At 37.7% G+C, this 24,010-nt stretch overlaps 1 protein-coding gene across 2 annotated transcripts in view; it reads right to left on the reverse strand.

Annotated features, from left to right (window-relative positions):
- Positions 1–1,483: 1,483 nt before the first annotated feature.
- The window catches only part of LOC126178680 (ribonuclease P/MRP protein subunit POP5), a 142,199-nt gene continuing 119,672 nt past the window's right edge, over positions 1,484–24,010 (reverse strand). The window contains exons 4-5 of one of the 2 annotated variants that reach the window (XR_007536570.1): positions 2,017–3,643; positions 1,484–1,931 (exon numbers count right to left, since the gene is read on the reverse strand). Coding sequence is in view for 1 of the 2 variants with exons in the window: in XM_049924551.1 (XP_049780508.1) it covers positions 3,500–3,643 (144 nt within the window). In the remaining variant the exon portion in view is untranslated. Of the gene's footprint in view, positions 3,644–24,010 lie in introns of both variants that reach the window. The other variant, XM_049924551.1, reaches the window with a different exon arrangement.

A 24,010-nucleotide genomic window follows, 5' to 3' on the forward strand; every position in this document is an offset into this window, starting at 1 on the left:
GGGTTGTGAACAGTGAAAGTAAAGAACTATAAAAAACAACTGTGCACCTGTTGGTTACATCATCTACAGTACTCAGTATTGAACTTCCACTCCCCCATTTTTCAGACAGTATAACAATGAAGTACATCGACACTGAGGACTATCAATGAAGAAAAAAAGCAGGCAAATGTCACAACTGTTTCAAGTACTGTCCAAACTGGGACTGATGTGCAACCATTCTAAGAAATCGAGTATTTTGGCCATGTAATTAATGTGCATGGCATCCATCCATCACAGTCGCACTTAGTGGCCATTCACGACTTTCCTGCGCCAATAAACGTATCAGAATTACAAACTGTCTTGGAGACGCCAGCATTGTGTTATGGTTTTAGATGGGAAAGTGGGTGCAGAATGTGTCCATACGTGAAGCATTTCAGACTGTATGCTCCATTGCAGCACACCACCTTAGCCAGAGCCCAGCAGACAAAGAGAGCAGTGTGGATGTCTCAAGAATCTGTGATCTCCCAAAGGGAGGAGGAATGCAGTAACATGTGCACGTACTTTGAAGAGGCCATGTGTGCAGCTGTGCTATGTAGTCCACACAGAGCACCTCCTACGCACTGCGTCAGTTCTGTATGTTTATTGCTACAGCTATTTGTGTGAATAATTTGTTCCTGCTGAATGTCACTTAAATACAGTGTTCGAGTTGTTAATGCTTCCATGGAATAAAGTTGTGTTCAGTCTACTGGTCATGTTGTACTTATATTTAATTACAACAGAAACAACATTACTGAACCAAGGTTTAAAATATATTCCTGCACCGCAGTATCTATCAATAGCGTAGAGGACATAGTGCCCAAAGTCAAAAGTATTTGTATGCAGGTAAAACTGTCTAGCATGCAAGAAGCCAGGGTTGCTATTAAGGCACAGAGATTGCTGTTTAATAGCTCACAGAGAGGAGACTGTCACTAATGAAAACAGAGACTTAAGACTTACTGCTAGTGTTAGCAGGAAGTTCCAAGAAATTTAAGCTTTGATGATTAAGGTGGATAATGAACATTTTGGCCATAATACAGGAAAGTGAACATAGGGCATACATTTTGCCATATTTTAGTGAAAATGACATAAAAGACAAGCATAAAAAAATTTCAGACCTTTTCCAAAAGTAAGACTGAAATTGTCCAGTTATTGTTTATCACCTATAAAAAATGTTAACTAGTAAACATGAACTCCAAGTTGCCACATATGACTCCATTAATTAAAGCTCAGAAAGAAAATAAAAGCATGCACGAAATTGTAAATGGGAGGAATGCTCCTACAGCTGATTTGAATAGGCTCTTGTACAAAAAACTATAGTATGCATATAAAGAAATTTTGATTACTGATGACATGATTTTAGCATTTTTGACATAGTGAAGTTAAACAGAAATGTAGCAATTACTGATAATTTAAAAATTATTAAGGATAATCTGACAACAATAACACAATGGGAGAGGGTGAGCTGTTTGAGTTTTCAGAATTTTTTAATTCTAGTTTAAATTTTAACTACTTTGAGTTAGACGGTAAAATTTATCAACAAAAAAAGGTCTTGCAGACATTTTCATAAAGAACTTAGAAGCAAACATGTTCATAAACAACCCCAATTGGCACAGAAAATTGTTTACAAACATTATCTTTATGAGAAATTTATGACATTCAGGGGAGGAGAGAGAGATTTAGCAGCCCTCCAATATGTATTTAATCAACAACATGAAAATGTAAAGCATACACTAGGGAAGAATGTAGATAAAAAGGTAAATTTCTTGGAATTAATGATCACTATATAGGAGGATAAAAATAGGTAAGACAATACATTCAGGATGCAATAATAAGGGCGGATTCCAGTGATCCTCGGCAGCATAAAAACATTCTTGCATGTGAAATAGTAGCATGTCTTTGTAAATTATTGCTGCCTGATACAGAAGTATAGTGAGATTTTAATATCCTCAAAGAGTTGGCAGTAGCTAATTGAACTTTGCAATATTATGATCTGCTTACCAAGAAATTAGCATCTGACTTCCCTAAGAATTTCAGAGTAGCTTTTCAGACAGCAAGTCATTTGGAATATAGGCTGAAACATAACAGTGATAAAATGGATAAAAAAAGTAATGGTGAAATATACAAAGCATCTTGGGTGTGCAAATTGAAATGTGGTTCACATAATCAGTTCTACTTTGGCCAAAGAGGGAGTAACTTTGTAACTAAATAAAATCAAATTATTTAAAGAGTCAGTTAACACATACCTCTTAAGTAATTCAAATTAAAAAGTTAAGGACTATTTAGATATGAGAGTAGGAAATAGTAAACAGTTGACATCATTTAGTAATAAAGAATGTCATTCAACCAAAAAGTGTCATAATTTAATGATTCTTACTCTACAGTGCTAAGACATGGACCTCTGATGGACAATTTCAACACTTCTCTGTTTTCCTTCACTTGTGCTATAATTCATTGTAGTGATTTGCTAACTCAGTTCTTTTCATATAGGCCAAGGAGGTGACAAGGAATTCAACAGAATGTAAGAAGTATTATCAAGGTGCCAAAACAAAGTAATAGTGCTGATGTATTTCTAAATAAGATAATATTACTGTAATGCTAATTCCCTATTTATAGACCTAACATTTGTCACTTTACACTGAAGTATTAACATAAAAATAAAAACAGATAGACTCAAGTATGAACAATACACAATGAGAGTTTAATGATGAAAGCTGTGTTGATTTGCCACTAAACAAAGGAACAGGAAGCATTACAATCTTAATAAATCCTTCACTTTTCATAGTATTAGCCACAGGCATAAATCAGTTACATATTTTCAAATAAATTGTGTTCTCCTTCAGTTAAGATGACATGTCTGATATCATTTTGAAAATAACTTGTGGATGAATGAATAACTACCAAACCAATCACTGCTAGGTACACTTTAAATAGTTACACCTTCAGTCTTATTTCTAATACACAAGTTCAATTACAATAAATATTGAACAACCTCAGAATTGGAGGTATGGACAGTTTTATCAGTTTGACACCCACTAAAATTATATTTTACTTCACAAGTCCAGTTTGTCTCCACAAACACCACAGGGGATATTCATGTGGTGCTAGCTCACCTTGTCAGTGATATGACTTCTGTACTGACTGGCAGACTTTAACAAACCTATATTCATTTTACATGTTAAACAATTTATGAATGAATTATAATTACTGTAAAAAATGTAGAAATTAGTCATCTCCCACAATCTGTGAAAAATTAACACCTACAGTAATTTAATTATGAACACAAAACATGCAATATAAATTAAATAAAAATTGATAATTGGTAACAAGCCATAAAACCAATATAATGGAATTCCCATGTTACAAAGACTGGAGTAAATGATATCAATATTATGTTTGTTGTCATATGGCAAGAAGAAATTGCTTTCCAGATGAATTTTTAACATATTGAGGAAAAAGTATTCCACTTTCAAAATACAACACACTATGAACTTTTCTTTCCAGGATGCTGAGGGGAAATGAAGCTCTCTAGTGGCTTGAGATCCATGACTGCAGTTTCCATTGTATGCCTTTCCTCATCTGTTTTCAGCACAGACCAAATCTTAATGAGTTGTCGTTGCTGATAGCGCTGAAACAAAAATCATGTAAAACACTTCAGTAGCAATGCTGGATCAGAAATATCCATACAGAATTTCATATAAAAAACTAACTGAACAGTAATCATCCTTTTTACAGCATATTTTGAAATTCTTCCAATCCATATGTGGCATACAGCAAACCAGTGCTTAACAGTATTGGTTAAAAGCAGTCTTGGTTGCACTTTTTTTTTCCAACGACGCATTTTGCCTTATTTAGGCATCTTCAAGCTATCTACATAGAAAACAGATAACAAATACATCTATTTAAGAATCGTGATCACATTGTGCAGACTTGGATAAAATGTATAAACAGATCATCTATCAAAAGAGCAAATACCTTAATTTGGTATTTCTTAGAAGAATCCTTTAGTCAGTGTAGCCAGAGGGCATTGTCGAATATATCAGGCCAACATTGCCTTTGTTAAACTCAGTAAAAACTATAAATATAAAATAGTAATAGAGGCACCAAGATCTGCATAACGCGTTCCCGTTCACAGGAGCGGGAGCCTCTCACGTCCATCTAGAAAAGGTAATGATTTTACTATTTTATATTTCTAGCTTTTACTGAGTTTAACGAAGCCGATGTTGGTCTGATATATTCGACGATGCCATCTGGCTACACTGACTAAAGGATTCTTCTAAGAAATACCAAATTAAGGTATCTGCTCTTTCAATAGATGATCTGTTTATACATGCTTATAGGTTATCCAAGTCTCCACAACGCGATCGCAATTCTTAAATAGATGTATTTGTTCTCTGTTTTCTATGTAGATAGCCTGAATATGCCTAAATAATGTGAAATGCGTCAGTCAAAAATAAAAATAAATAAATAAATAAAAAACTAAAATTGCAACCAAGACTTTTTAACCAATACATCATATTTTGAGAAACAGTGTTCATTAGCTGTGAAGATGGCTGCAACCCTCTTGTTATTACTTTATATAATAGGTGTTAGAAGCGGCTTCAAGTCTAATCAAGTGTTTTATGTATTACTGGGCTGCCTAGTGAGGCAGAGAGGTCACTTATAGCTGCCCTGCAGGGTTCACTTGTTATGTCCTAACTATCTGTCTATAGGAATTTCACTACACATTTGCAAACCATATCTTTGTGAACACTGTAAAGCAGGTATATTCCTACCCACTGAAAGTACATAGATCAGGAGTCCAACACACAAAGGAAGTGGTGACACAGATAACAAGGGCAGTGAGGAGGAGAGTGGCAGTTTGTTAGGTTAGAGAGTCTTGGGGAAGTGCAGAAAGGACTTCAGTTTCAAAGGGTGCAGGACAAAAGCAGGAAGAGGGTAGACATAGCAACAAACAATATTGTAGTTGTAAACTGTTGTAGATGAGTACCAGAACTCCAAGTGGTAGTAGAAAGCACTGACTCTCCAACTGTTATCGGTATGGAAAGATGACTAAAACTATAAAAAGTTCAGCCACAATTTTTACAAAGGACCTAACCATGTTCAGAAAGGATAGATCAAATAGAGTTGGTGGTGGAGTGTTTATTACTGTCAGAAGTAGTCTACACTGTAGTCAAACTGAACTAGATAGTTCCTGTGAGTTATTATGTGTAGAGGTTATAACTGACAACTTGAATGAATAAATAACTGGTTACTTTTACTGTCTCCCCAAATCAGACGATATAGTTGCTTTATAGTTCAAAGAAAACGTGAGTCTCATTTTGAATAGTTTCCCCACTCACACAACTATAGTTGGTAGTGACTTCAATCTACTATCAATATCTTGTGAAAATACATGTTTAAAGTCAATGGTAGTCATGAAACGTCATCTGAAATTATACTGAATGCTTTCTCAGAAAATTATTTTGAACAATTAGTTCAGGAGCCTATTCAAATGAAAACATACTTGACCTCTTAGCAACAAAGAATCATGAGCAAACAGGGAGCATAATGAGTAGAGTAGAGTAGAGTAGAGTTTTATTGGTCCTGGTAATCATATAGTACACAAATAGTACATTCTGATGTAGGACAAGTCAATGTATAACAAAATATAATATTAAATTTGCATTAAAGTCATTATTTTTACATTAAATCATCACTGAGTTACAATATACAGAGCAAATATTGTACAAAAATAAAAAGTAGATATTTTAAAGCAGAAAGAGCATGTACTGTACTGGCAGAGTAATATTTGTATTACAGTAAATCATTAAAGTTCTAGTAACATTTCATGATACATCACTAAAGCAAAGACACAAATCGTTAGTGAACTTTCTGAAGGATCTCATGGAGGCTGTAGAAGCAGTGATGAGTCAAATAAGCCTTAGCAGTTGACTTGAAATTTGCCAGGTCATTTACTGATTTAATTTGTGGGGGAAGTTTATTATAAATAACTTTCCCATAAAACAGGGTTCATTTTTTATTCAGGGTGGTGTTGGCGGGCTCTAGATGAAAGTCAGCCTGGTGTTATAGGAGTGGATAAGTTCCAGTTTTCTGGAAGAGACTCGGATTTTCCATTGAATATTTTTTCACAAACACAGTTACCTCATAGACATATATACATGGAAGTGGGAGGATTTCTAGCTTTTTAAAGAGTGGTCTATAGGTTTTGTTCCATTTTACACCTTCCATTATTCTTATAATTCTTTTTTGAATCCTAGAGAGCTCTTGGCTAAGAGAAAAGTTACCCCAGAAAATAATTCCACATTTCAGTTGTGAGTATATATAGGCATAATACACAGTTTTCAGAGAATCTTTGTTGCAGCATCCCTCTAATATCCTCATTAAATAGAATCTTGTGCTTAATTTCTTACAAACTTTTTCAATGTGTCCCCCATTTAAGATTATCTTGGAGCCATACTCCTAAGAACTTAATGTTGTCTGCATTTTGAAGGTCTTTATCAGATATCTGAATCTGAACAGTTTGCTCACCTTTTTTCACATTATAGAAATTTAGTGCCACTATCTTACTAGCATTTATTACCAATTTGTTGTGACTGAACCAGTTTTCAATATTGTTCAATGTCTCTGTTGTAGACTTCTGAAGCATTTCCATTTCTTTCCCACTCACTAGCACACTTGTATCGTCAGCAAACTGGATGACATTCCTGCAGAATTCGTTTGGGTCATTCACATATAACAGAAATAGAAGAGGTCCCAGAACTGAACCTTGTGGCACTCCATATTTAATGGTTTCAGATATAGGGATTAGTGACCACAAAGTAGTTGTAGCTAGAATGAATACTGTAACTTCCAAACCTACCACATGCATCTACTTAAAAAAGTAAATAAAAATTTGCTTGAGATCTTCCTAAGAGACAGTCTCTACTCCTTCCAATCTGACTATGTATGCATAGACCAGGTGTGGTTTAAATTCAAAGAGACAATTGCGAAATGTACACCAAATAAATTAATAAGAAATTGTATTGATCCCTCATGGTACATAAAACAAGACAGAACACTGTTGTCAAAGCAACGGAAAAATAATAAAAAGCAAAACCCCCAAGATTTGTGAAGTTTTATAGAAGCTGAAAATTTAAACAAGACCTTCAATGCAAAATGTTGTTAATAGTTTCCACAATGAAACTCTCTCTCTCTCTCTCTCTCTCTCTCTCTCTCTCTCTCTCTCTCTCCCTCTAAATCTGTCAGAAAAACCAAAGAGATGCTGGTTGTATGTAAAGTACACTAGTGGCAGACGCAATCAATACCTTCAGTGCACAATAACAATGATAATGTTATTGACGACAGTGCCACTGAACACAGTTACTAAACATGGTTTCCTGAAGTTGTTTCACAAAAGAAGATGAAGTAAATATTCCATAACTCGAACCAAGAATAACTGTGAACAGGAGTAACTTAGAAGTCGATATTCTCGGCGTAGCAAAACACCTTAAAATACTTAATAAAGGCAAGCCTCTGGTCCAAATTGTATACCAATCAGGTTCCTTTCAGAATATGCTGATATAGTAGCTCCATAATTAGCAACCATATGAAACCACTTGTTCATAGAAAGATCTGTATCCAAAGACTGGAAAGTTGTCACACCAGTACCCAGGCAAGGAAATAGGGGTAATCCACTGGATTACAGACCAAATCACTAATGCCGATTTGCAGTACAATTTTGGAACATATGTTGTTTGACCATTATGAGTTACCGCAAAGAAAACAATTTATTTACAAATGGTCAACATTGGTTCAGAAAACATCTGTGTTTTGAAACACAACTAGCTCTTTAGTTTCAAGAAGAAAAGAGTGCTATCAACAGGGAATGTCAAATTTATCCCATATTTTTAGATGTCCAGAAAGATTTTGACACTGTTCCTCACAAGTGACCTCTAATCAAATTGCATGCCTATGGAGTATCGTCTCAGTTGTGTGACTGGGTTCATGATTTCCTGTCACAAATGTCACAGTCCATAACAACTGATGGAAAATCACTAAGTAAAACAGGAGTAACATCTGCCATTCCCCAAGATAGTGTTATATGCTCTCTGTTGTTCCTGATCTATAAGGACAATTTAGGAGACAATCTGAGTAGCCCTCTTAGACTGTTTGCAGATGATGTTGTCATTCACCGCCTTGTAAGGTTATCAGACGATCAAAATTAATTACAAAATGATTTAAACAAGATATCTGAATGGTACAAAAAGTGGCAATTGACTTTAAATAATTTAGAGTGTGACGTCATCCACACGAGTACAAACAGAATCCACTAAATTTTGGTTAAACAATAAATCAGACAAATCTAAAGGCTGTAACTACCTAGGGCTTACAATTACAAAGAACTTAAATTGGAACGATCACATAGAAATATTGAGGGGGAAGCAAACCACAGACTGTGATTTATTGGCAGAGCACTTAGAAGATATAACAGGTCTACTAAAGAGAGTGCTTACACTACACCTGTATGCCCTCAACTGGAGTATTGCTGTGTGGTATGGGATCTGCATTAGATAGAATTGACGGAGGACATTGAAAAATTTCAAAAAAGAGCAGCTCATTTTGTGTTATCGGAAAATAGGGGAGAGAGTGCCACAGAAATGATACATGAATTGGGGTGGCAGTCATTAAAACAAAGGCTTTTCCATTGCAGCAGGATCTTCCCACTAAATTTCAATCACCAACTTCCTCCTCAGAGAGTAAAACTATTTTGTTGGCACCCACCTACGTAGTAGGAAATGATTATCGTATCAAAATAAAAGAAATCAGAGCTCGCATGGGATGGTTTAAGTGTTTGTTTTTCCTGAGCATTGTTCAAAAGTGGAATGGTAGAGAAATAGCTTGAAGGTTGTTGGTTAATACTCTACCAGGCACTTAATTCTGAGCTGCAGAGAAGTCACGCAGATGTAGATGTAGATTATGTTGGTGGTCACAACTACAGATTTACTCCATGGCTTGTTGCATCTCTCCAAGTTTCTGTACTGGGCAATTCTTCTATAATCATGGTTTTGGTGGCTTCGCTACATTTCAGAGTATGAATTTAATGGTGGAGAAGAATATCTTTATAAGGGGTATTCAAAAAGAAACAAGCTGGAGGCATAATTACAGAAACCAGTACCTGGATGTTAGAAGTATTGATCCTGGCTGTTGAGACACTTGTCCCACTGTGACACAAGACAGTGAATGGCTGTCCCATAAAATTCGCGGGCCTGCGATGTTAACGAGTTCCACACGTACAACTGGACGTCGTCTTTCAAGGTGAACTGTTTGCCACTCAGAGCCTTTTTAAGGGGAGCAAAAATGGCGTAATCACAGGGAGAGAGGTCCGGAACATATGGAGGGTGGCCGAGAACATCCCATTTGAATTTCTGCAGGAGTGCCGCAACTGTGTTGGCCATCTGAGGCTTTGCATTGGCGTGGAGCAGAATGACCCCATGGGTGAAATTGCCTGGTCACTTTGATTTGATCGCTTGGCGATGGGTGGTCAAGGGTTTGCAATTAGCGCTAGGCATTCACTGTCGGCCTGTGCTGCAGAAAGTGAATCAGAATGTGGCCATCTTGGTCAAAGAAGAATGTCAGCATAACCTTTTCTACACTCATGTGGATGGCAACATCCAGCTGTACATGAAGAGCTGGTTAACACCGCCACCTTGAGTCACAGTGGGACAAGTGTCTCAACAGCCAGGATCAGTACTTCTAGCATACAGGTACTGGTTTCTGTAATTATGCCTCCAGCTCATTTCTTTTTGAATGCCCCTTATAAAATAACTGCTAATTCTGGAATGAAAAAGAGAGGAGCTGTTGTATATATGTTAAGGACAAACAAACAGAAACAAGCATGGGAAGACACAGAAACAACGAAAAAAATAATTTTTGTCTCATCAGAACACATGCAATGTTGACAGTCCCTGAAAAGTTAGAATACAATTTCAATTTGTCACCATGATTGTGATGCATGGAAGACCTTGGACTTTGTTTGCAATATCCACTGCTGGACAAATGCTGCTTCCAGATTTCACTATACATCACAACACACAGCTTTTCACATCCAACCTTGTCCTGTTTACTTCTTTATGTCTTTAGTATGTGTATATTACAATGGACTGTCCTCAAAGGTCATTTCATATCACAAGACATCAAACATATTTTCTTACACCATCTCTCATAATTTCCTCTCACTATACACCCAGATGACCTACATTTTAGCTTCGTAACAGTCACTATTACATTAGCAATTTTTTTTTTTATCTTATGAGTATGACTGTTTTTCTGATCCTTCTTGTTATACCCAACATACATATTTCCATTACTTTTTAGACAGCACTGACTTTCTGAAATGTTATCGCATTTAATATCCTTCTCTGACTCTCATAAATTACTACTTGCAATATAGATCCTACACTGGTTTACTCCTGTTTATAGCACATTGGGAATTTACTTCTGAGTATAACATTTAGTTTCCCAAATGAACTTCAAGTCATTTTATGCTCCTGTTTATTTCTTGATGTTGTAATATGTAAATTAATATCAACAATTTTCTGTTTACACCTTTTTACTGCTGCTTATAGACAGTGCACTACACTGTCTATGTACTGATTTTTCATTTAATAAAATGTCGTTTTACAAACCTTCCATGTTAATTATACTCTGAGGTGACAAAGCCACGGGACACATCCCTGAATCTTTTCGAAACATGCCTTTGCCTGGTGCAGTGCAGGAACTCAATGTGGCAGGGACTAAAAAAAGTCGCTGGAAGACCCCTGCAGAGATATTGAACCTTGCTGCCTCTATAGCTGTCTGTAATTTTAAAAGTGTTGGCAATGCAGGATCTTGTGCACAAACTGACCTCTTGATTATGTCCCTTAAATGTCTGATAAGTTTCATGTCAGGCGATCTGGGTGGGCAAATCATTCACCTGAATTGTCCACAATGTTCAAACCAATCACAACCAATTGTGGCCTGATGACAAGGCACATAGTCACCCACAAAAATTCCAAAGTTGTTAGGGAATGTGATGTCCACGAATGGCTGCAAATGGTCTCCAAATAGACAAACTTAACCATTTCCAGTCAATGATCTGTTTAGATGGAGCAGATGACTCAGTCCATTCCAAGTAAACACACCCACACCACTATTGAGCCACCATCAGATTGCACAGTGCCATGTTGGCAACTTGGGTCATCACATCATGGGGTCTGTGCCACACACTAACGCTGCCCTTAGCTCTTACCAACTAAAATTGGGACTCATCTGATTAGGCCATGGTTTTCCAGTTATCTAGGGTCCACCTGTCCACCTGATATGGTAACGAGCCCAGAAGAGGTGCTGCAGGCACTGTTGTAGTGTTAGCAAAGGTACTTGTGTCAGTCGTCTGTTGCCATAGCCCATTAACGCAAAATTTTGCTGCACTGTCCGAACGGATACATTCATCATACACCCCACTTTGATATCAGCGGTTATTTCACACAGCGTTAATTGTCTGGAATATCCCATGCGTCTAACTACAATTACCATTCCCTGTTCAAAATCTGTTAATTCCCATTGTGCAGCCATAATCCCGTCGGAAACTTCTTCAAACGAATCACTCAAGTACAAATGACAGCTTTGCCAATCCAGTGACCTTTTATAACTTGTGTACACAATACTACTGCCATCTACAGGGTGGAGAAAAATTGTGCCATGAAATTTTAACTCTGGATAACTGATGCCAGTAGGAACCAAAATTACTAATCTTGTGTAGGTTTAAAACTACAGAAACTTGGCACCACGCACACCGATTGGCCATGGGATTGCCCTGCTGCCATTCGTCAGTTGACGGGCAGCACTATGGTTGTTGGTACCACTGAGCATGTGGGCCGCCTCGGATACATCGCGATCTCTGGCAGGCAAAGCATTCGTGGTCATGCATTGTCCAGAGCATCCAGCAACAGGGCAATTCCATGGCCAATCAGAGCATGTGGGGCCAAGTTTACATAGTTTAAAAATGGTGTGTTGTCAACCTACACAACATTAGTAATTTTGGTTCCTACTGTCATCAGCTATCCAGGGTTAAAATTTCATGACAATTTTTTTCCACCCTGTATATATGTGCACAGCATTATCCCATGACTTTTGTCACATCATCGTAATGTAAAGAAATACATCTTAGAAACAAGATTTTAATGTAAGTAAGCTTATTTAGGTGCCATTACCTGCAGCTGACTGGAAAGTTACTTCAATGAGTTTGCTGTCCATTGCAACCACTGTGTGGGGGCAATGGACAGCAAGTAAGGGGCTATAACAAAACCACTTGAGACTGGATCCCTTTATTACAATGACAATCAATTTTTCAGCATTATTTTATTTGCAACAGTTAATGCAGATCATGAATTTATGTAAACGTTGGGATAAACAGTTGTGTTTCCAGTGGTACTGTATTGCATGAGACAAATTTCAATAGGAAACTTCATCTCCACTGTCAAATAGTGATGAAAATGCTCCACATTTATTTTCATTCACACTAGACAGACCTATCGTGAAGCCTTTTCACCTGAAAAATATTATAAAAGGCAAATGAATTTCTAACTACAGGCTATTTCAAGCAAAGAGAGTTGTGGAAACTGCCTTTGGGATACTTGCATCAAGATTTATATATATATACATGTGATATACATCACATCACGATTTTGTGTATTGCTTCATATAATCACTGCAAACTTGGAAGCTCGAGACAGCATTCGTCCTGCGCGCTGTGCAGTGCACAATTGTTTACTAAAAAAATACAAAGTATACATGTTACCGGCCAAACCCGATTTTAGGATGAACTAGTTTTACCTAGGTCAAACTCATTCGTCATGTTACCGATAGGAAGTAAACTGAATAAAGGAATAGAAATAAAATAGTCAATATGATTCATTAAAGTTATTTATTAACTAATAAGTAATTTCACATCTATCACTAGATCAACTTACATATATCCATCCACAGAAATCACCTTATCTGCAATTTGCTTATTTACTTATTTTTGCAAGGTTTACTTTTGTGGCACTTAGAATTGCAGTGTACTTTGTTTTTCTTATAATTGCATTTGTTTGTTGTACAGTTTTTCATGCAACTGCATTTCACAAAGCCTTGCCCTGATCCAACAGAATGTTTTGTGGCTGCAGTCCTTAAAGATATTTCAATATCCTAGTTAATATCTCCCACACCTAAAAACTCCTGAATTAAGACACCAAAATCAGTTCTAAAAAATAAAAAAGAAGTCAAAACAAATATTTTTTAATATCTTATTACACAAATTTATGAAAAATCTTAATAAAATTATACCTGCAACAATGTTTTTGAAGTATGCCACGTTTGGTGCCCACTTTGTAGAGGCCCTCATCAGTCTTTTAAAGTATTACTCCAATTATGTTTTGAAGGTCACCCTGCCTTTATCTACATCTGGAATATGTATGGTTATGTTGTCTCCAATGTCAGCTGGTGGATGGGATTTGTCAGACGTTCATTCTTTTAGCTTGTTTTTTTTTTTTTTTTTAATTTTCTGTTGCAATTTTTCTAGCATTTTGAATGCCATTTGTGTCAATTTTTACAATGTTATCATCATCACTGTCTTCATACTGTTCAGTATTGCTGTCATCTTTGATTGCCTTCTTTAGATCATCTTCATTCTGAATATTATTTATGATTTCTTGAGGCAACAAGGAAGTGGAAAGTCTTACTCTTAGGTTTGATTCCGAATAATGCTTTGTAAGGTGATTTTTTTATGCCAGAGTGGCAAGCTCGATTTTTCATGAATTGGACATACCTTAATCCTTCTGACCACGTCGTCAAATTGTTGTCCTTTAACCAAGAACTTATCATATTTTCGATGTCTTGGTTGGCGCGTTCAAGAGCACCCTGACTTTGCCAGTGCCTTGGTTTTCCATGCTCAACTTTCAGTTCTGACAAAAGCTTTACGTGTTCACTTATAACATTATTGACAAATTCTCTGCCATTATCAGATTGAGGAATGCACGGCACACCTACAGTTAGGAATATGTCATTCAAATGATAAGCCACTTCTTCAGCCCTCTTTGGTGTTAATGCATGAAGGAGAACAAGTTTTGTGAGATGGTCTTCGTAAACTAGAATGAATTTTAAATTCCTGTCTGGTTGTGTTTGGAAATCAATCAAATTGGTGGCATCTGCTATTCATTTCCAAATGGAGAACTGGCTTTGAAACTAGCCCTATTTTCTTTTTTGTCTTCTTTTGTTGACAAACATCACACATTGATAAACACAGACATATCATTTCCTTCTTGATATTGGCACATTTTTTTGATGTCTCAGTTAACATCCTATCGCAACCACCATGACCCACAGCTACGTGAGCTGCATCAATCACATCATAAAGTTCATCAGCTGGAACAAAGTATTTTATATTCCTTCAACTGTGCAATGAGGTTTTTCACATCACCAATTTTCTAAACAGCAAATTGTTTTAGTCTTCTTTTTTGTAATGATGTTCTTTTTTCCAACTTTTCCGCACCTTCTACTTGTTTAACCAAAACTGCAAATTCATCTACTGATAACACATTATAATGGGAAGAGTTTTTGTTTTCACTCGGCAAAATTTCCTCCAGAAACTTTTCTCTCCACAGCTTTTGATTGGCTTGTCTACTATATGAAGGCTCATCCATGATGAAACGCCTCACAATAATTATACTGGGATTACAATAAAATCTTTTAAATGCAACAAGCAACTTAACACACACACTTTTCAATGCAAAACACCAATCAAAACAAAGAACAGTGAGAGCAATGAGCGGTTGAGAGGCATGAGGGGCGAGCCAGAGATGAATCGGGGATTCCCCATTCCTACAGGCAGTGACATGCATTCTGACCACACAAAATTAGATCAGACTAGGATGTACCAGTTTAAGCTAAAGCATGTATATTCTAACTAGGATAAACCATTTGACCTAGGGAAAACTAGTTCATCCTAAAATCGGGTTTGGCTGGTAAAATACATAACATACTGTTTTTGACAGGGGATGTCAGGATTCCACATTTCTGGCAGGTGAATGATGTCAGTTTTTATGAATTACTTCAACAATGAGGGACAAGTGCCATTTCAAGAAGCAATGCTAATAAATTTCAATCAATGAAAACTGAAAAATATCTGTAAATGATAAGTGTAAAAATTGTCATGGCCTTAGGCAAGTTGCTATTTCAGTAGAAAAACTTTCTGCTGATGGTGATGCAGGTACAGTTTTGTTAAAAAATTTGAAAAAATAGTCTCAGAAAATAAACTGGTAGCAGATTAGTTGTACAACATTGACAGACCTTGCCTCAAAGAATGAAACAGTTATGGGCCCAAAACTAGCAAAGCACATGCCAACCACTGCAACATGCAACAAAACAAGTGTGACCATAAATTGCCATTGTTTGTGATCAACAAATCTACGAAACCAAGAGCCTTCCAAAACAAACATGTCAGCACTTCCCATCTATTACAAAGCTTGAAAAAGTACTTGTATGAATGGAAATTTGTTTAAAGAATGTTTTTTCATGCATTTTTTTCAGCCATTAAAAAATACTTGAAATCAAAAAACCTACCTCTCTGTGCCGTTGTAATGCTACATAGCATTCCACGCACCCTTCAGGGTCTGAACTTCAACAAGATGGTGATGTGAAAGATATATTTTCACTCCTCCCCTCACCCCTCCATGTGACTTCAATAGCCCAACCAATGGATCTGGGCGTTACTGAGTGCTTAAAATGGCCATACAGGGTGAAATACATCAGTGCTTTGTTATAGAAAACAGAAGGGGGTTTTGAGCCTTTGAAGCAATGAAAAGACTCAACATAAAAGATGTAATTTACACAGTTGCTCAAGCTTAGTAAGAACTTAAGAAAACTGGTCTACAAAAGTCATGGAAGAAGGTTTGTCTTAATCTAAACCATTGGCAAGAACTTCCAGAAACTAATGAGTCAGACACTGCAGATTTAGTCACCTATTTGCAAACTCTTCTGAATGATACCCAGCATGCTGAGGCAGAGGAATGGCTAATAGAAGGTGGCATTGCTGCTGTTACCAATGATGAACTTGAAGGTGATCAGATCATTGATTTCGTCTTGCAACAGTACAGTGTTGAGTGATAGGTTGTCAGGTGATGAAAAGGAAGAAGACTACAAGATCAGCCACTTCGCAGCTAAGGATGTGTTTGAGGCTGCTGTCAAATATTAGGAACGACTGTCAACCACTACAATTATGAACATACTGTAGGCAAAGAAGTAGCGTGATGCAGCAGAAAAGTCAAGGCTTAAGAAATTGAAACAAAAACTACAGTTTATAATAGATTTTCAGTGTCTAAAATTTTCTGTCTTCCTATCTCTTGATTAGAAATGTAATTTTTTACTTATTGATTTATTACTTTGTTTTAAGATCTGTAAATAATTTGTGTCATTCTCCCTCTAATTATCGAACATCTTTTAGTGTTCCGATCACGTCCTGGTCTGAAAAGTGATAGTTGATCGGGGTTTACTACATTTCAAACTGTAGAAGGGGCTCAAAGAATGGGATTGCATCCACAAATAGAGACTGTCAAGGTTACATTATTGGGGGCAACTCCCAGAGACCCACAGGTTTCAAGAAACAGAATGTGGGATCGTAGCTTAGATAATGTAAAAGCATGTTTTCAAAAGGACTATATATAACATATGATGGGATTCATCATGACATACAAGGTTTTGGAGTACTGGTGGAGGTGGAAATCACAAAATAGAAACATATGGGAAAGAATGAGAGGAAAAAAGACAAGACAGACAAGCAAGGAAAAATATTAGAAAATTTAAAAAATGCAGAAAAATTCAAACAAAAATTATGAGAATGGACAAGAACTAAGAAGAGGTAATGAGTTGGTGAGAAGAGATGAGTTTCTCAGGAGAAAACTGGATATTCTGATAGGAGAAATTACAACAGTAAATCGTGATTGGACAGCTCACAAAAAAAGATAAGAAAACTGAAAAAAGCTTCAAGACAGAGCCCTGTATTTGTCAAATAAAATAATTCAGGTGATGGCAATAACAATCAATCACTGCAGTTTACTGAAAAATAAATGCCTCAAATCATGAATGAATCACTTTCTCCTCTTCTTGATTCTTTCAGTAATCTCTGTCTTGGTGATTAGTACATCTTCCATCTTCGAGTTGTCAGATTTCCAAATCTTGTCCAGTGCAGGCACCAACAATCAGTCTTTCCTTCTCATCCCATCCAGAAAGTCTCCCCTGACTTGAGGTTCTGGGTGACTTTCCATAACGCCTCCCATTTCCTTAAGCCTCGCAAGTCCTATTCCTTCACCCCTCTCCCTTTCTCTATAACCCTTCTGCCAGAAGGATCCACTGGCTTCAAAAACTTGTGTACTTCCATTTCTTTCACATTTTTCCTCTGGTCACCAATTGGTGAACAATTTTTTTTTTTTTTTTTTAATCTATCTACATCTATACTCTGCAAACCACCATGAGGTGTATGGCAGAGAGTATGTCCCATTGTATCAGTTATTAGGGTTTCTTCCTGTTCCATTCACATATGGAGCATGGGAAGAATGATTGATTGAATGCCTCTGAGTGTGGAGTAACTGTTCTAATCTTATACTCACAATTCCTGTGTGAGCAATATATAGGGTGTTGTATTATATCCCTAGAGTAATCATTTAAAGCTGGTTCTTGGAACTTTGTTAACAGACTTTCTTGGGATAGTTTATGTCTGCATCAAGAGTCTGCCATTTCAGTTCCTTCAGTATCTCTGTGACCCTCTCCCATTGATTAAACAAACCTGTGACCAATCGTGCTGCCCTTCTCTGTATATGTTCGATATACCCTGTTAGTCCTATCTGGTACAGATCCCATGCACTTGAGCAATATTATTGAATGTGTCACACGAGTGATGTGCAAGCAGTCTCTTCTGTAGACCTATTGCACTTCCCCATATTCTCCCAATAAACCAAAGTCTACCACCAGCTTTTATCTGAACCTAGGTGATCATTCTATTTCATATCTCTACAAAGTGTAACATTCAGGTATTTGTACGAGTTGCCTGATTCTAACGGTGACTCATTGATACATTGGTCAAAACAATTAGAGGATCAGTTGAGGTATCTAGGTTATAAAGTATTGCCACTGGCAGAATGAACTAAAATGTTTTGACATCTGTCTGTCAGTTCTATGGAGTGGAGACAACACTACGGTCACTGAGATAGTGGCAATAACGGAAAGTTGCTCCAGAGGGGGTTGGGGTTGACTTGTGTTTACTCTACCAAACAAATTACACAAGCAGTTGGATTCAGATAGTGAAGTGAGCAGGCAGTGCAATGCAACAACAACATGACTTACCCAAAGCTATGGCATGGAGAGCCATAGGACAGTTGGAAATGGGACAGGCTCAGAGGGAGATGGCTGTAGCCATTGGAGTGTCCCAGAGTGTAATTTCCAGGATCTGGATGCTATTTCAGACAACAGGAACCATTAAAAGATGGCAAGGCCAAGATCGTCCATGGGTAACATCATGATCCTTATCTCGAGTTAACAGCCCGTTGAGACAGGAGGCTCAATGTAACTCAGTTGCAAAGCACCCTCCAGGCAGTAAGAGGACGTGCAACATCAACACAAACAGTCTGAAATCGCCTTCGGGTGTGTGTCTCATTAAAACCACAACACCGTTTAGCCTACAGAAACTGGGTGGAGGAACATCAGGATTGCAGTCGTAATGAATGGCAGCAGGTGCTGTTCCCAGATCAGTCAGGACTTTGTGTTAAGCTGGACAATCATTGTTCCCTCATCTGGAGAGAAAATGGAACTCTGAACAATCCTGTTTATGTGCAGGAAACATCATCATATCACGGTGATGGATGAATAGTGTGGGCAGGAGTCAGTATTGGCAGATGGGTGGATCTCTATGCTGTTCAAAAAGGTGCTTTGACTGCTCAGACATATAGAGATGAGATCCTTTGACCTTTTGTTGTGTCCTACGTTGGTGCCATAGGAGATGAGTTCCTTCTGATGGACAATAACGCTCGTCCCTGTGGAGTCGCAATGGTGGAAAACGTTCTTGAAGCTGAGGGCATTGAGCGAATGGAGTGGCCAGCTTGTTCACCGGACTTAAACCCAATTGAGCATGCCTGGGATGCACTTGGGAGGTGCATTGCAGCCAGACCAGCACCTCCCACAACAGCTGGAGAGCTGGATATTGCACTCATGGAAGAATGGCCAAATATCCCTCAATACCTGATTGATAACCTCATACTGTCCATGCCACGCAGGTGTGCAACTGTACTGGCAAGGTGATCACACACCATATTAGAGGGCAATGAGAATTACTGTTTCACTATTATGGTAGCCCCATGATGCCTCGCTCTATGTAAACACCATGTAAACCTCAAGTAAAGATTTGAGACAGCAAAACATAGTACTGTATCACACACAAATTACAATTGTAACCTATATCTGAATAAAATACATTACCATATATCTGTTGTGCATGATATCTCAACTGATCCCCTAATTGTTTTGAGCAGTGCATTATAGTCACAGGACATCATATTTTTCATTTTGTGAAGTGCAGCATTTTATGTTCTTGAAAATTTAGAGCATGTTGCCAATATCTTCATCACTTTGAAATCTTATCAAAATCTGACTGAATATTTATGCAGCTTCTCTCAGATACTACTTCATTATACATAACTGCATCATCTACAAAAGCCTGATTTTACTATTAATATTGTCTGTACAGTAATTAATATACAGCATGAACAGCAAGGGTCCCAACACACTTCCCTGGGGAACAGCTGAAGTTACATCTACATCTGATGATGGCTTTCCATACAAGATAACATACTGTGTCCCTACCAAAAAGTCCTCAACCGAGTCACAAATTTCATTTTTTGATACCCCATATAATCATACCTTTGACAACAAGCGTAAGTGTGGTGCTGAGTAAAATGCTTTTCTGAAATCAAAAAACACTGCATCAACTTGTTTGCTTTGATCCAAAGCTTTCAGTATGTAATGTGAGAAACGTATGACTTGGGTTTCACATGACCAATGTTTTCGAAATTCATGATGGTTGGCATTGAGGAGGGCATTCTGTTCAATATTCATAATTGTGTTTGAGATCAGAATGTGTTCTAGGATTCTACAACAAATCAGTGTTAAGGATATAGGATGGTAGTTATGTGTTATGTGGATCACTTCTACTACACTTCTTGTAGAGGGATGTGACCTGTGCCTTTTTCCATAAACTGAGCACAGTTTTTTGTTTGAAGAATCTACAATAGATTATAATGAGAAGAGAGGCTAACTCAGCCGAAAATTCAGTGTAGAATCTGACGGGGGCTCCAACAGGGCCTGAAGCTTTGTTCAGTTTTAATGATTTCAGCTATTTCTCAGCAGCACTGACACTAATAGTTATTTCATTCATCTTTTCAGTGGTACAAGGATTAAAATGGAGCAATTCTCCTGGGTTTTCCTTTGTAAAAGAACATTTGAAAATGGAGTTAAGCATTTCAGCTTTTGCTTTGCTATGCTCAATTTCAGTTCCTGTCTCATTGACTAGGGACTGGACACTAACTTTGGTGTTGCTAACAGCCTTTGCATAAGATCAGAATTTCTTTAGGTTTTGTGACATCAGTTGACAATATTCTGAAGGCATCATGCATTGCTCTCTCGACAGCCAAATGTGTTTCATTCAGCAGCTCTCTATCTGCAGGTCTACACTTTGTATTAAACCTATTATGCACTAATCTCTGTTTTACAGTGAGTGTATACCATGGAGATTCCCTCCCATTACAAAACTTTGTACTGGGTATATATCTATCCAGTGCATGGTCAACTATTCTTTTAAACTTGAGCCAGAGGTCCTCTACGTGCTCCTGAATTGTGATGAAAGTTTCAAGTTCCTCACTGGGATATGACATTACAGATTTTTTATCTAGTTTGCTGAACATATATATGTTTCTGCTTGATTTAGTTGTCCTTTGCACTTTGTTAATCATTGTTCCCATAACCGCATCATGGTCACAGATATAAGTTTCGATGTGGACATCCTCAAAGCGGTCAGATGTATTTGTTGCCATTAGATCAAAAATGTTTCCATCATGAGCAGGGTTCCTAGTTATCTGTTCTAGGTGTTCTAGGTAGTTTTCAGGGAAGGCATTTAGTACTGTTTCACAGGACGTATTGTCATGCCCACCACTAACAAAACTGTAATTTCCCCAGTTAAATGTTGGGTGATTAAAGTCTCCAGCAATGATTACAGTATTATTGGGGAACTTCATGTACAAGTGAATTGAGGCTTTCTTTAAAGTTTATAGTGACATAAGGAGGTGAGCCTGTGGGCAATAGGAGCATCTTTTTTTTTGTCTACTGCAACAAATACACCACTTCCATTTCCCATTTGCATATAATTTCGATATACTTAAATTTTCCCCACAAACCTCAGCTATCAATTTCAGATTTCAACCAGATTTCTGTACCTAGTATTATGTGGGCTTCACTACTTTTCATGAGTGCTTCAAACTCTGGCACTTTGTTGTGAGTACTTCAGCAGTATACCATTAGGATTTTAATACTTTCACCTTTGGGAGGCATTTCTTTCGATCTTACATTGATATTTCTGGGTTTCCTATAGCCATCATTATCTAGATTGGATAGAGTGTCACCTTATCTAAAAAACCGTCATGTGCACCTCACACACAGTCAGCTACCTGAGTAGCAGCCTCTGATGTGTAGTGAACAGTGCACATATAACCTATTTACAGAGACTCTACAGTTCTTAACCCTATGGTGCAAGTCCAAGAAGTTGCAGCCAGTCTGGCTACTTGTATATTATAAGGAACAGTAAAAAAGAAACAAGACTATACAATGAGCATGGTGTGGACATTGGTAGCACAAGTACGTATGTGTATGGAAGTGCCCTCTATTGGGAATCAGGAAGGAATAGCATAAACCTTCCTCACTGTATCATTTGTCAGTTACATGCGCTTGATATGAGGTCAGTGAGTCATGTGTGCATCTGACTTCACTATGGAGCCCACAAAAGAGGAATATGAAGGGGTACTGCAGGTTCTGACTGCTCAAGAACTGTCATAATGTGAAATTCATGCCTGAATATATGCTGTGTATTGTGAACACAGTATGTCGTGTGCATTGGTGTTTGCATGAATTAAACGAGTTCAAGAAGATCAGGTGTCACTGAGAGACAAAGGTTGGCTCATTGTGTCACTACCTCTTCTGTCACAGCTGCAATGAATGCTGCCATCAGAAATTACTGATGGTGGACAGTGGAAGACTTTCGGCTCATGTTGGCCATCAGTCACTGTACCACCCACAAGAGCAGAAGTAGAACAGAATGCTGGGATCACTGCAACACCTGAAGCAATACGGTGGTGAAGGAATTCATTTCATGTCCCATATTGTTATGGGAAATAAGACATGGTGTCATCATTTTGAGCTGGACAACAAGTATAAGAGCAAACATAGGAAGCATATGGATTTGCGCCACTGAAAAAACTCGAAGCCATGTATGCCAGCTCTGAGAAAGTTGTGATGACCTTTTACTTTGACTGAAAGGGCCCCCATCCTCACTGACACTCTTGGATGAAGCCACAATTAACAGATAGCGTTATGTGGATACTTTGCAAAAACCGAAGGATGCCATCAAGTCCAAATACCCAGGAATGTTGACAGACAGCAACATCCTGTTGCAGGATAATGCCCTGCCCACCAACATGTTGCCAAGATTGCTTCTACTATGCTACAGAAGTTTTGCTGGAAAGTCCTCACACATTCTCCACCAACTCCAATGTCTCCCCTGTGATTTCCATATTTTTGGAGCCCTGAAGAAAGACATTTGTGGCTGTCAATTTGCTTCAGACAAAGAGATGCATGCCTAGGTGCAATCACTTTTTTCCGCAAAGGCACTGACCATCTTGTCTCACAGTGGGATATACAGGGTGTTACAAAAAGGTACGGCCAAACTTTCAGGAAACATTCCTCACACACAAATAAAGAAAAGATATTATGTGGACATGTGTCCAGAAACACTTATTTCCATGTTAGAGCTCATTTTAATTTCATCAGTATGTACTGTACTTCCTTGATTCACCGCCTGACCTCAACCCTCTTGACTTTCATTTATGGGGGCATTTCAAAGCTCTTGTCCACGCAACCCCGGTACCAAATGTAGAGACTCTTCGTGCTCGTATTGTGGACAGCTGTGATACAATACGCCATTCTCCAGGGCTGCATCAGGGATTCCATGGACATTTTGAACATTTCCTGTAACACAGTGTTTAAAGTCATGCTGGTACGTTCTGTTGCTGCGTGTTTCCATTCCATGATTAATGTGATTTGAAGAGAAGTAATAAAATGAGCTCTAACATGGAAAGTAAGCATTTCTGGACACATGTCCACATAACATATTTTCTTTCTTTGTGTGTGAGGAATGTTTCCTGAAAGTTTGGCCGTACCTTTTTGTAACACCCTGTATATATTGAAAGTAATGGCAATTACTATGGAAACAATGAACAGTTTACTTACTTTTTTCTGACTGTCTTATTTTCATCTGACTGGCCCTTCTATATTTTCAAACAAAGGTAATATCATGGCAGTTTATCAGATTCACTGTAGCAAGCACTGAAAACAAACTACTGTTCTGATTTGTTTTGTTTTACGGCTCAAAAACAACTAGAGTCATATGCACTCATGTCAGAAGTGTAGAACACGAACACAAAAAAGTGGTTAAAAACCACTACAGATTAAGCCCAATCGATGGAAGGAAAGAAAGCTAAAAAGGTCCACAAAATATGCCACACAGAAACAGAGGTCCTGAACTAAAGATTAAATATCTTTTGCCATATTGCTACAGTGGATAAAAAGTAAAATGCGGTCAACAGCTCATGCCTAATTCGATAAAATGGCCAGCAATTGAGACAGCAAA

Source organism: Schistocerca cancellata, chromosome 1 (assembly GCF_023864275.1).
Source record: "Schistocerca cancellata isolate TAMUIC-IGC-003103 chromosome 1, iqSchCanc2.1, whole genome shotgun sequence".
Classification (NCBI taxonomy): Eukaryota; Metazoa; Arthropoda; class Insecta; order Orthoptera; family Acrididae; genus Schistocerca; species Schistocerca cancellata.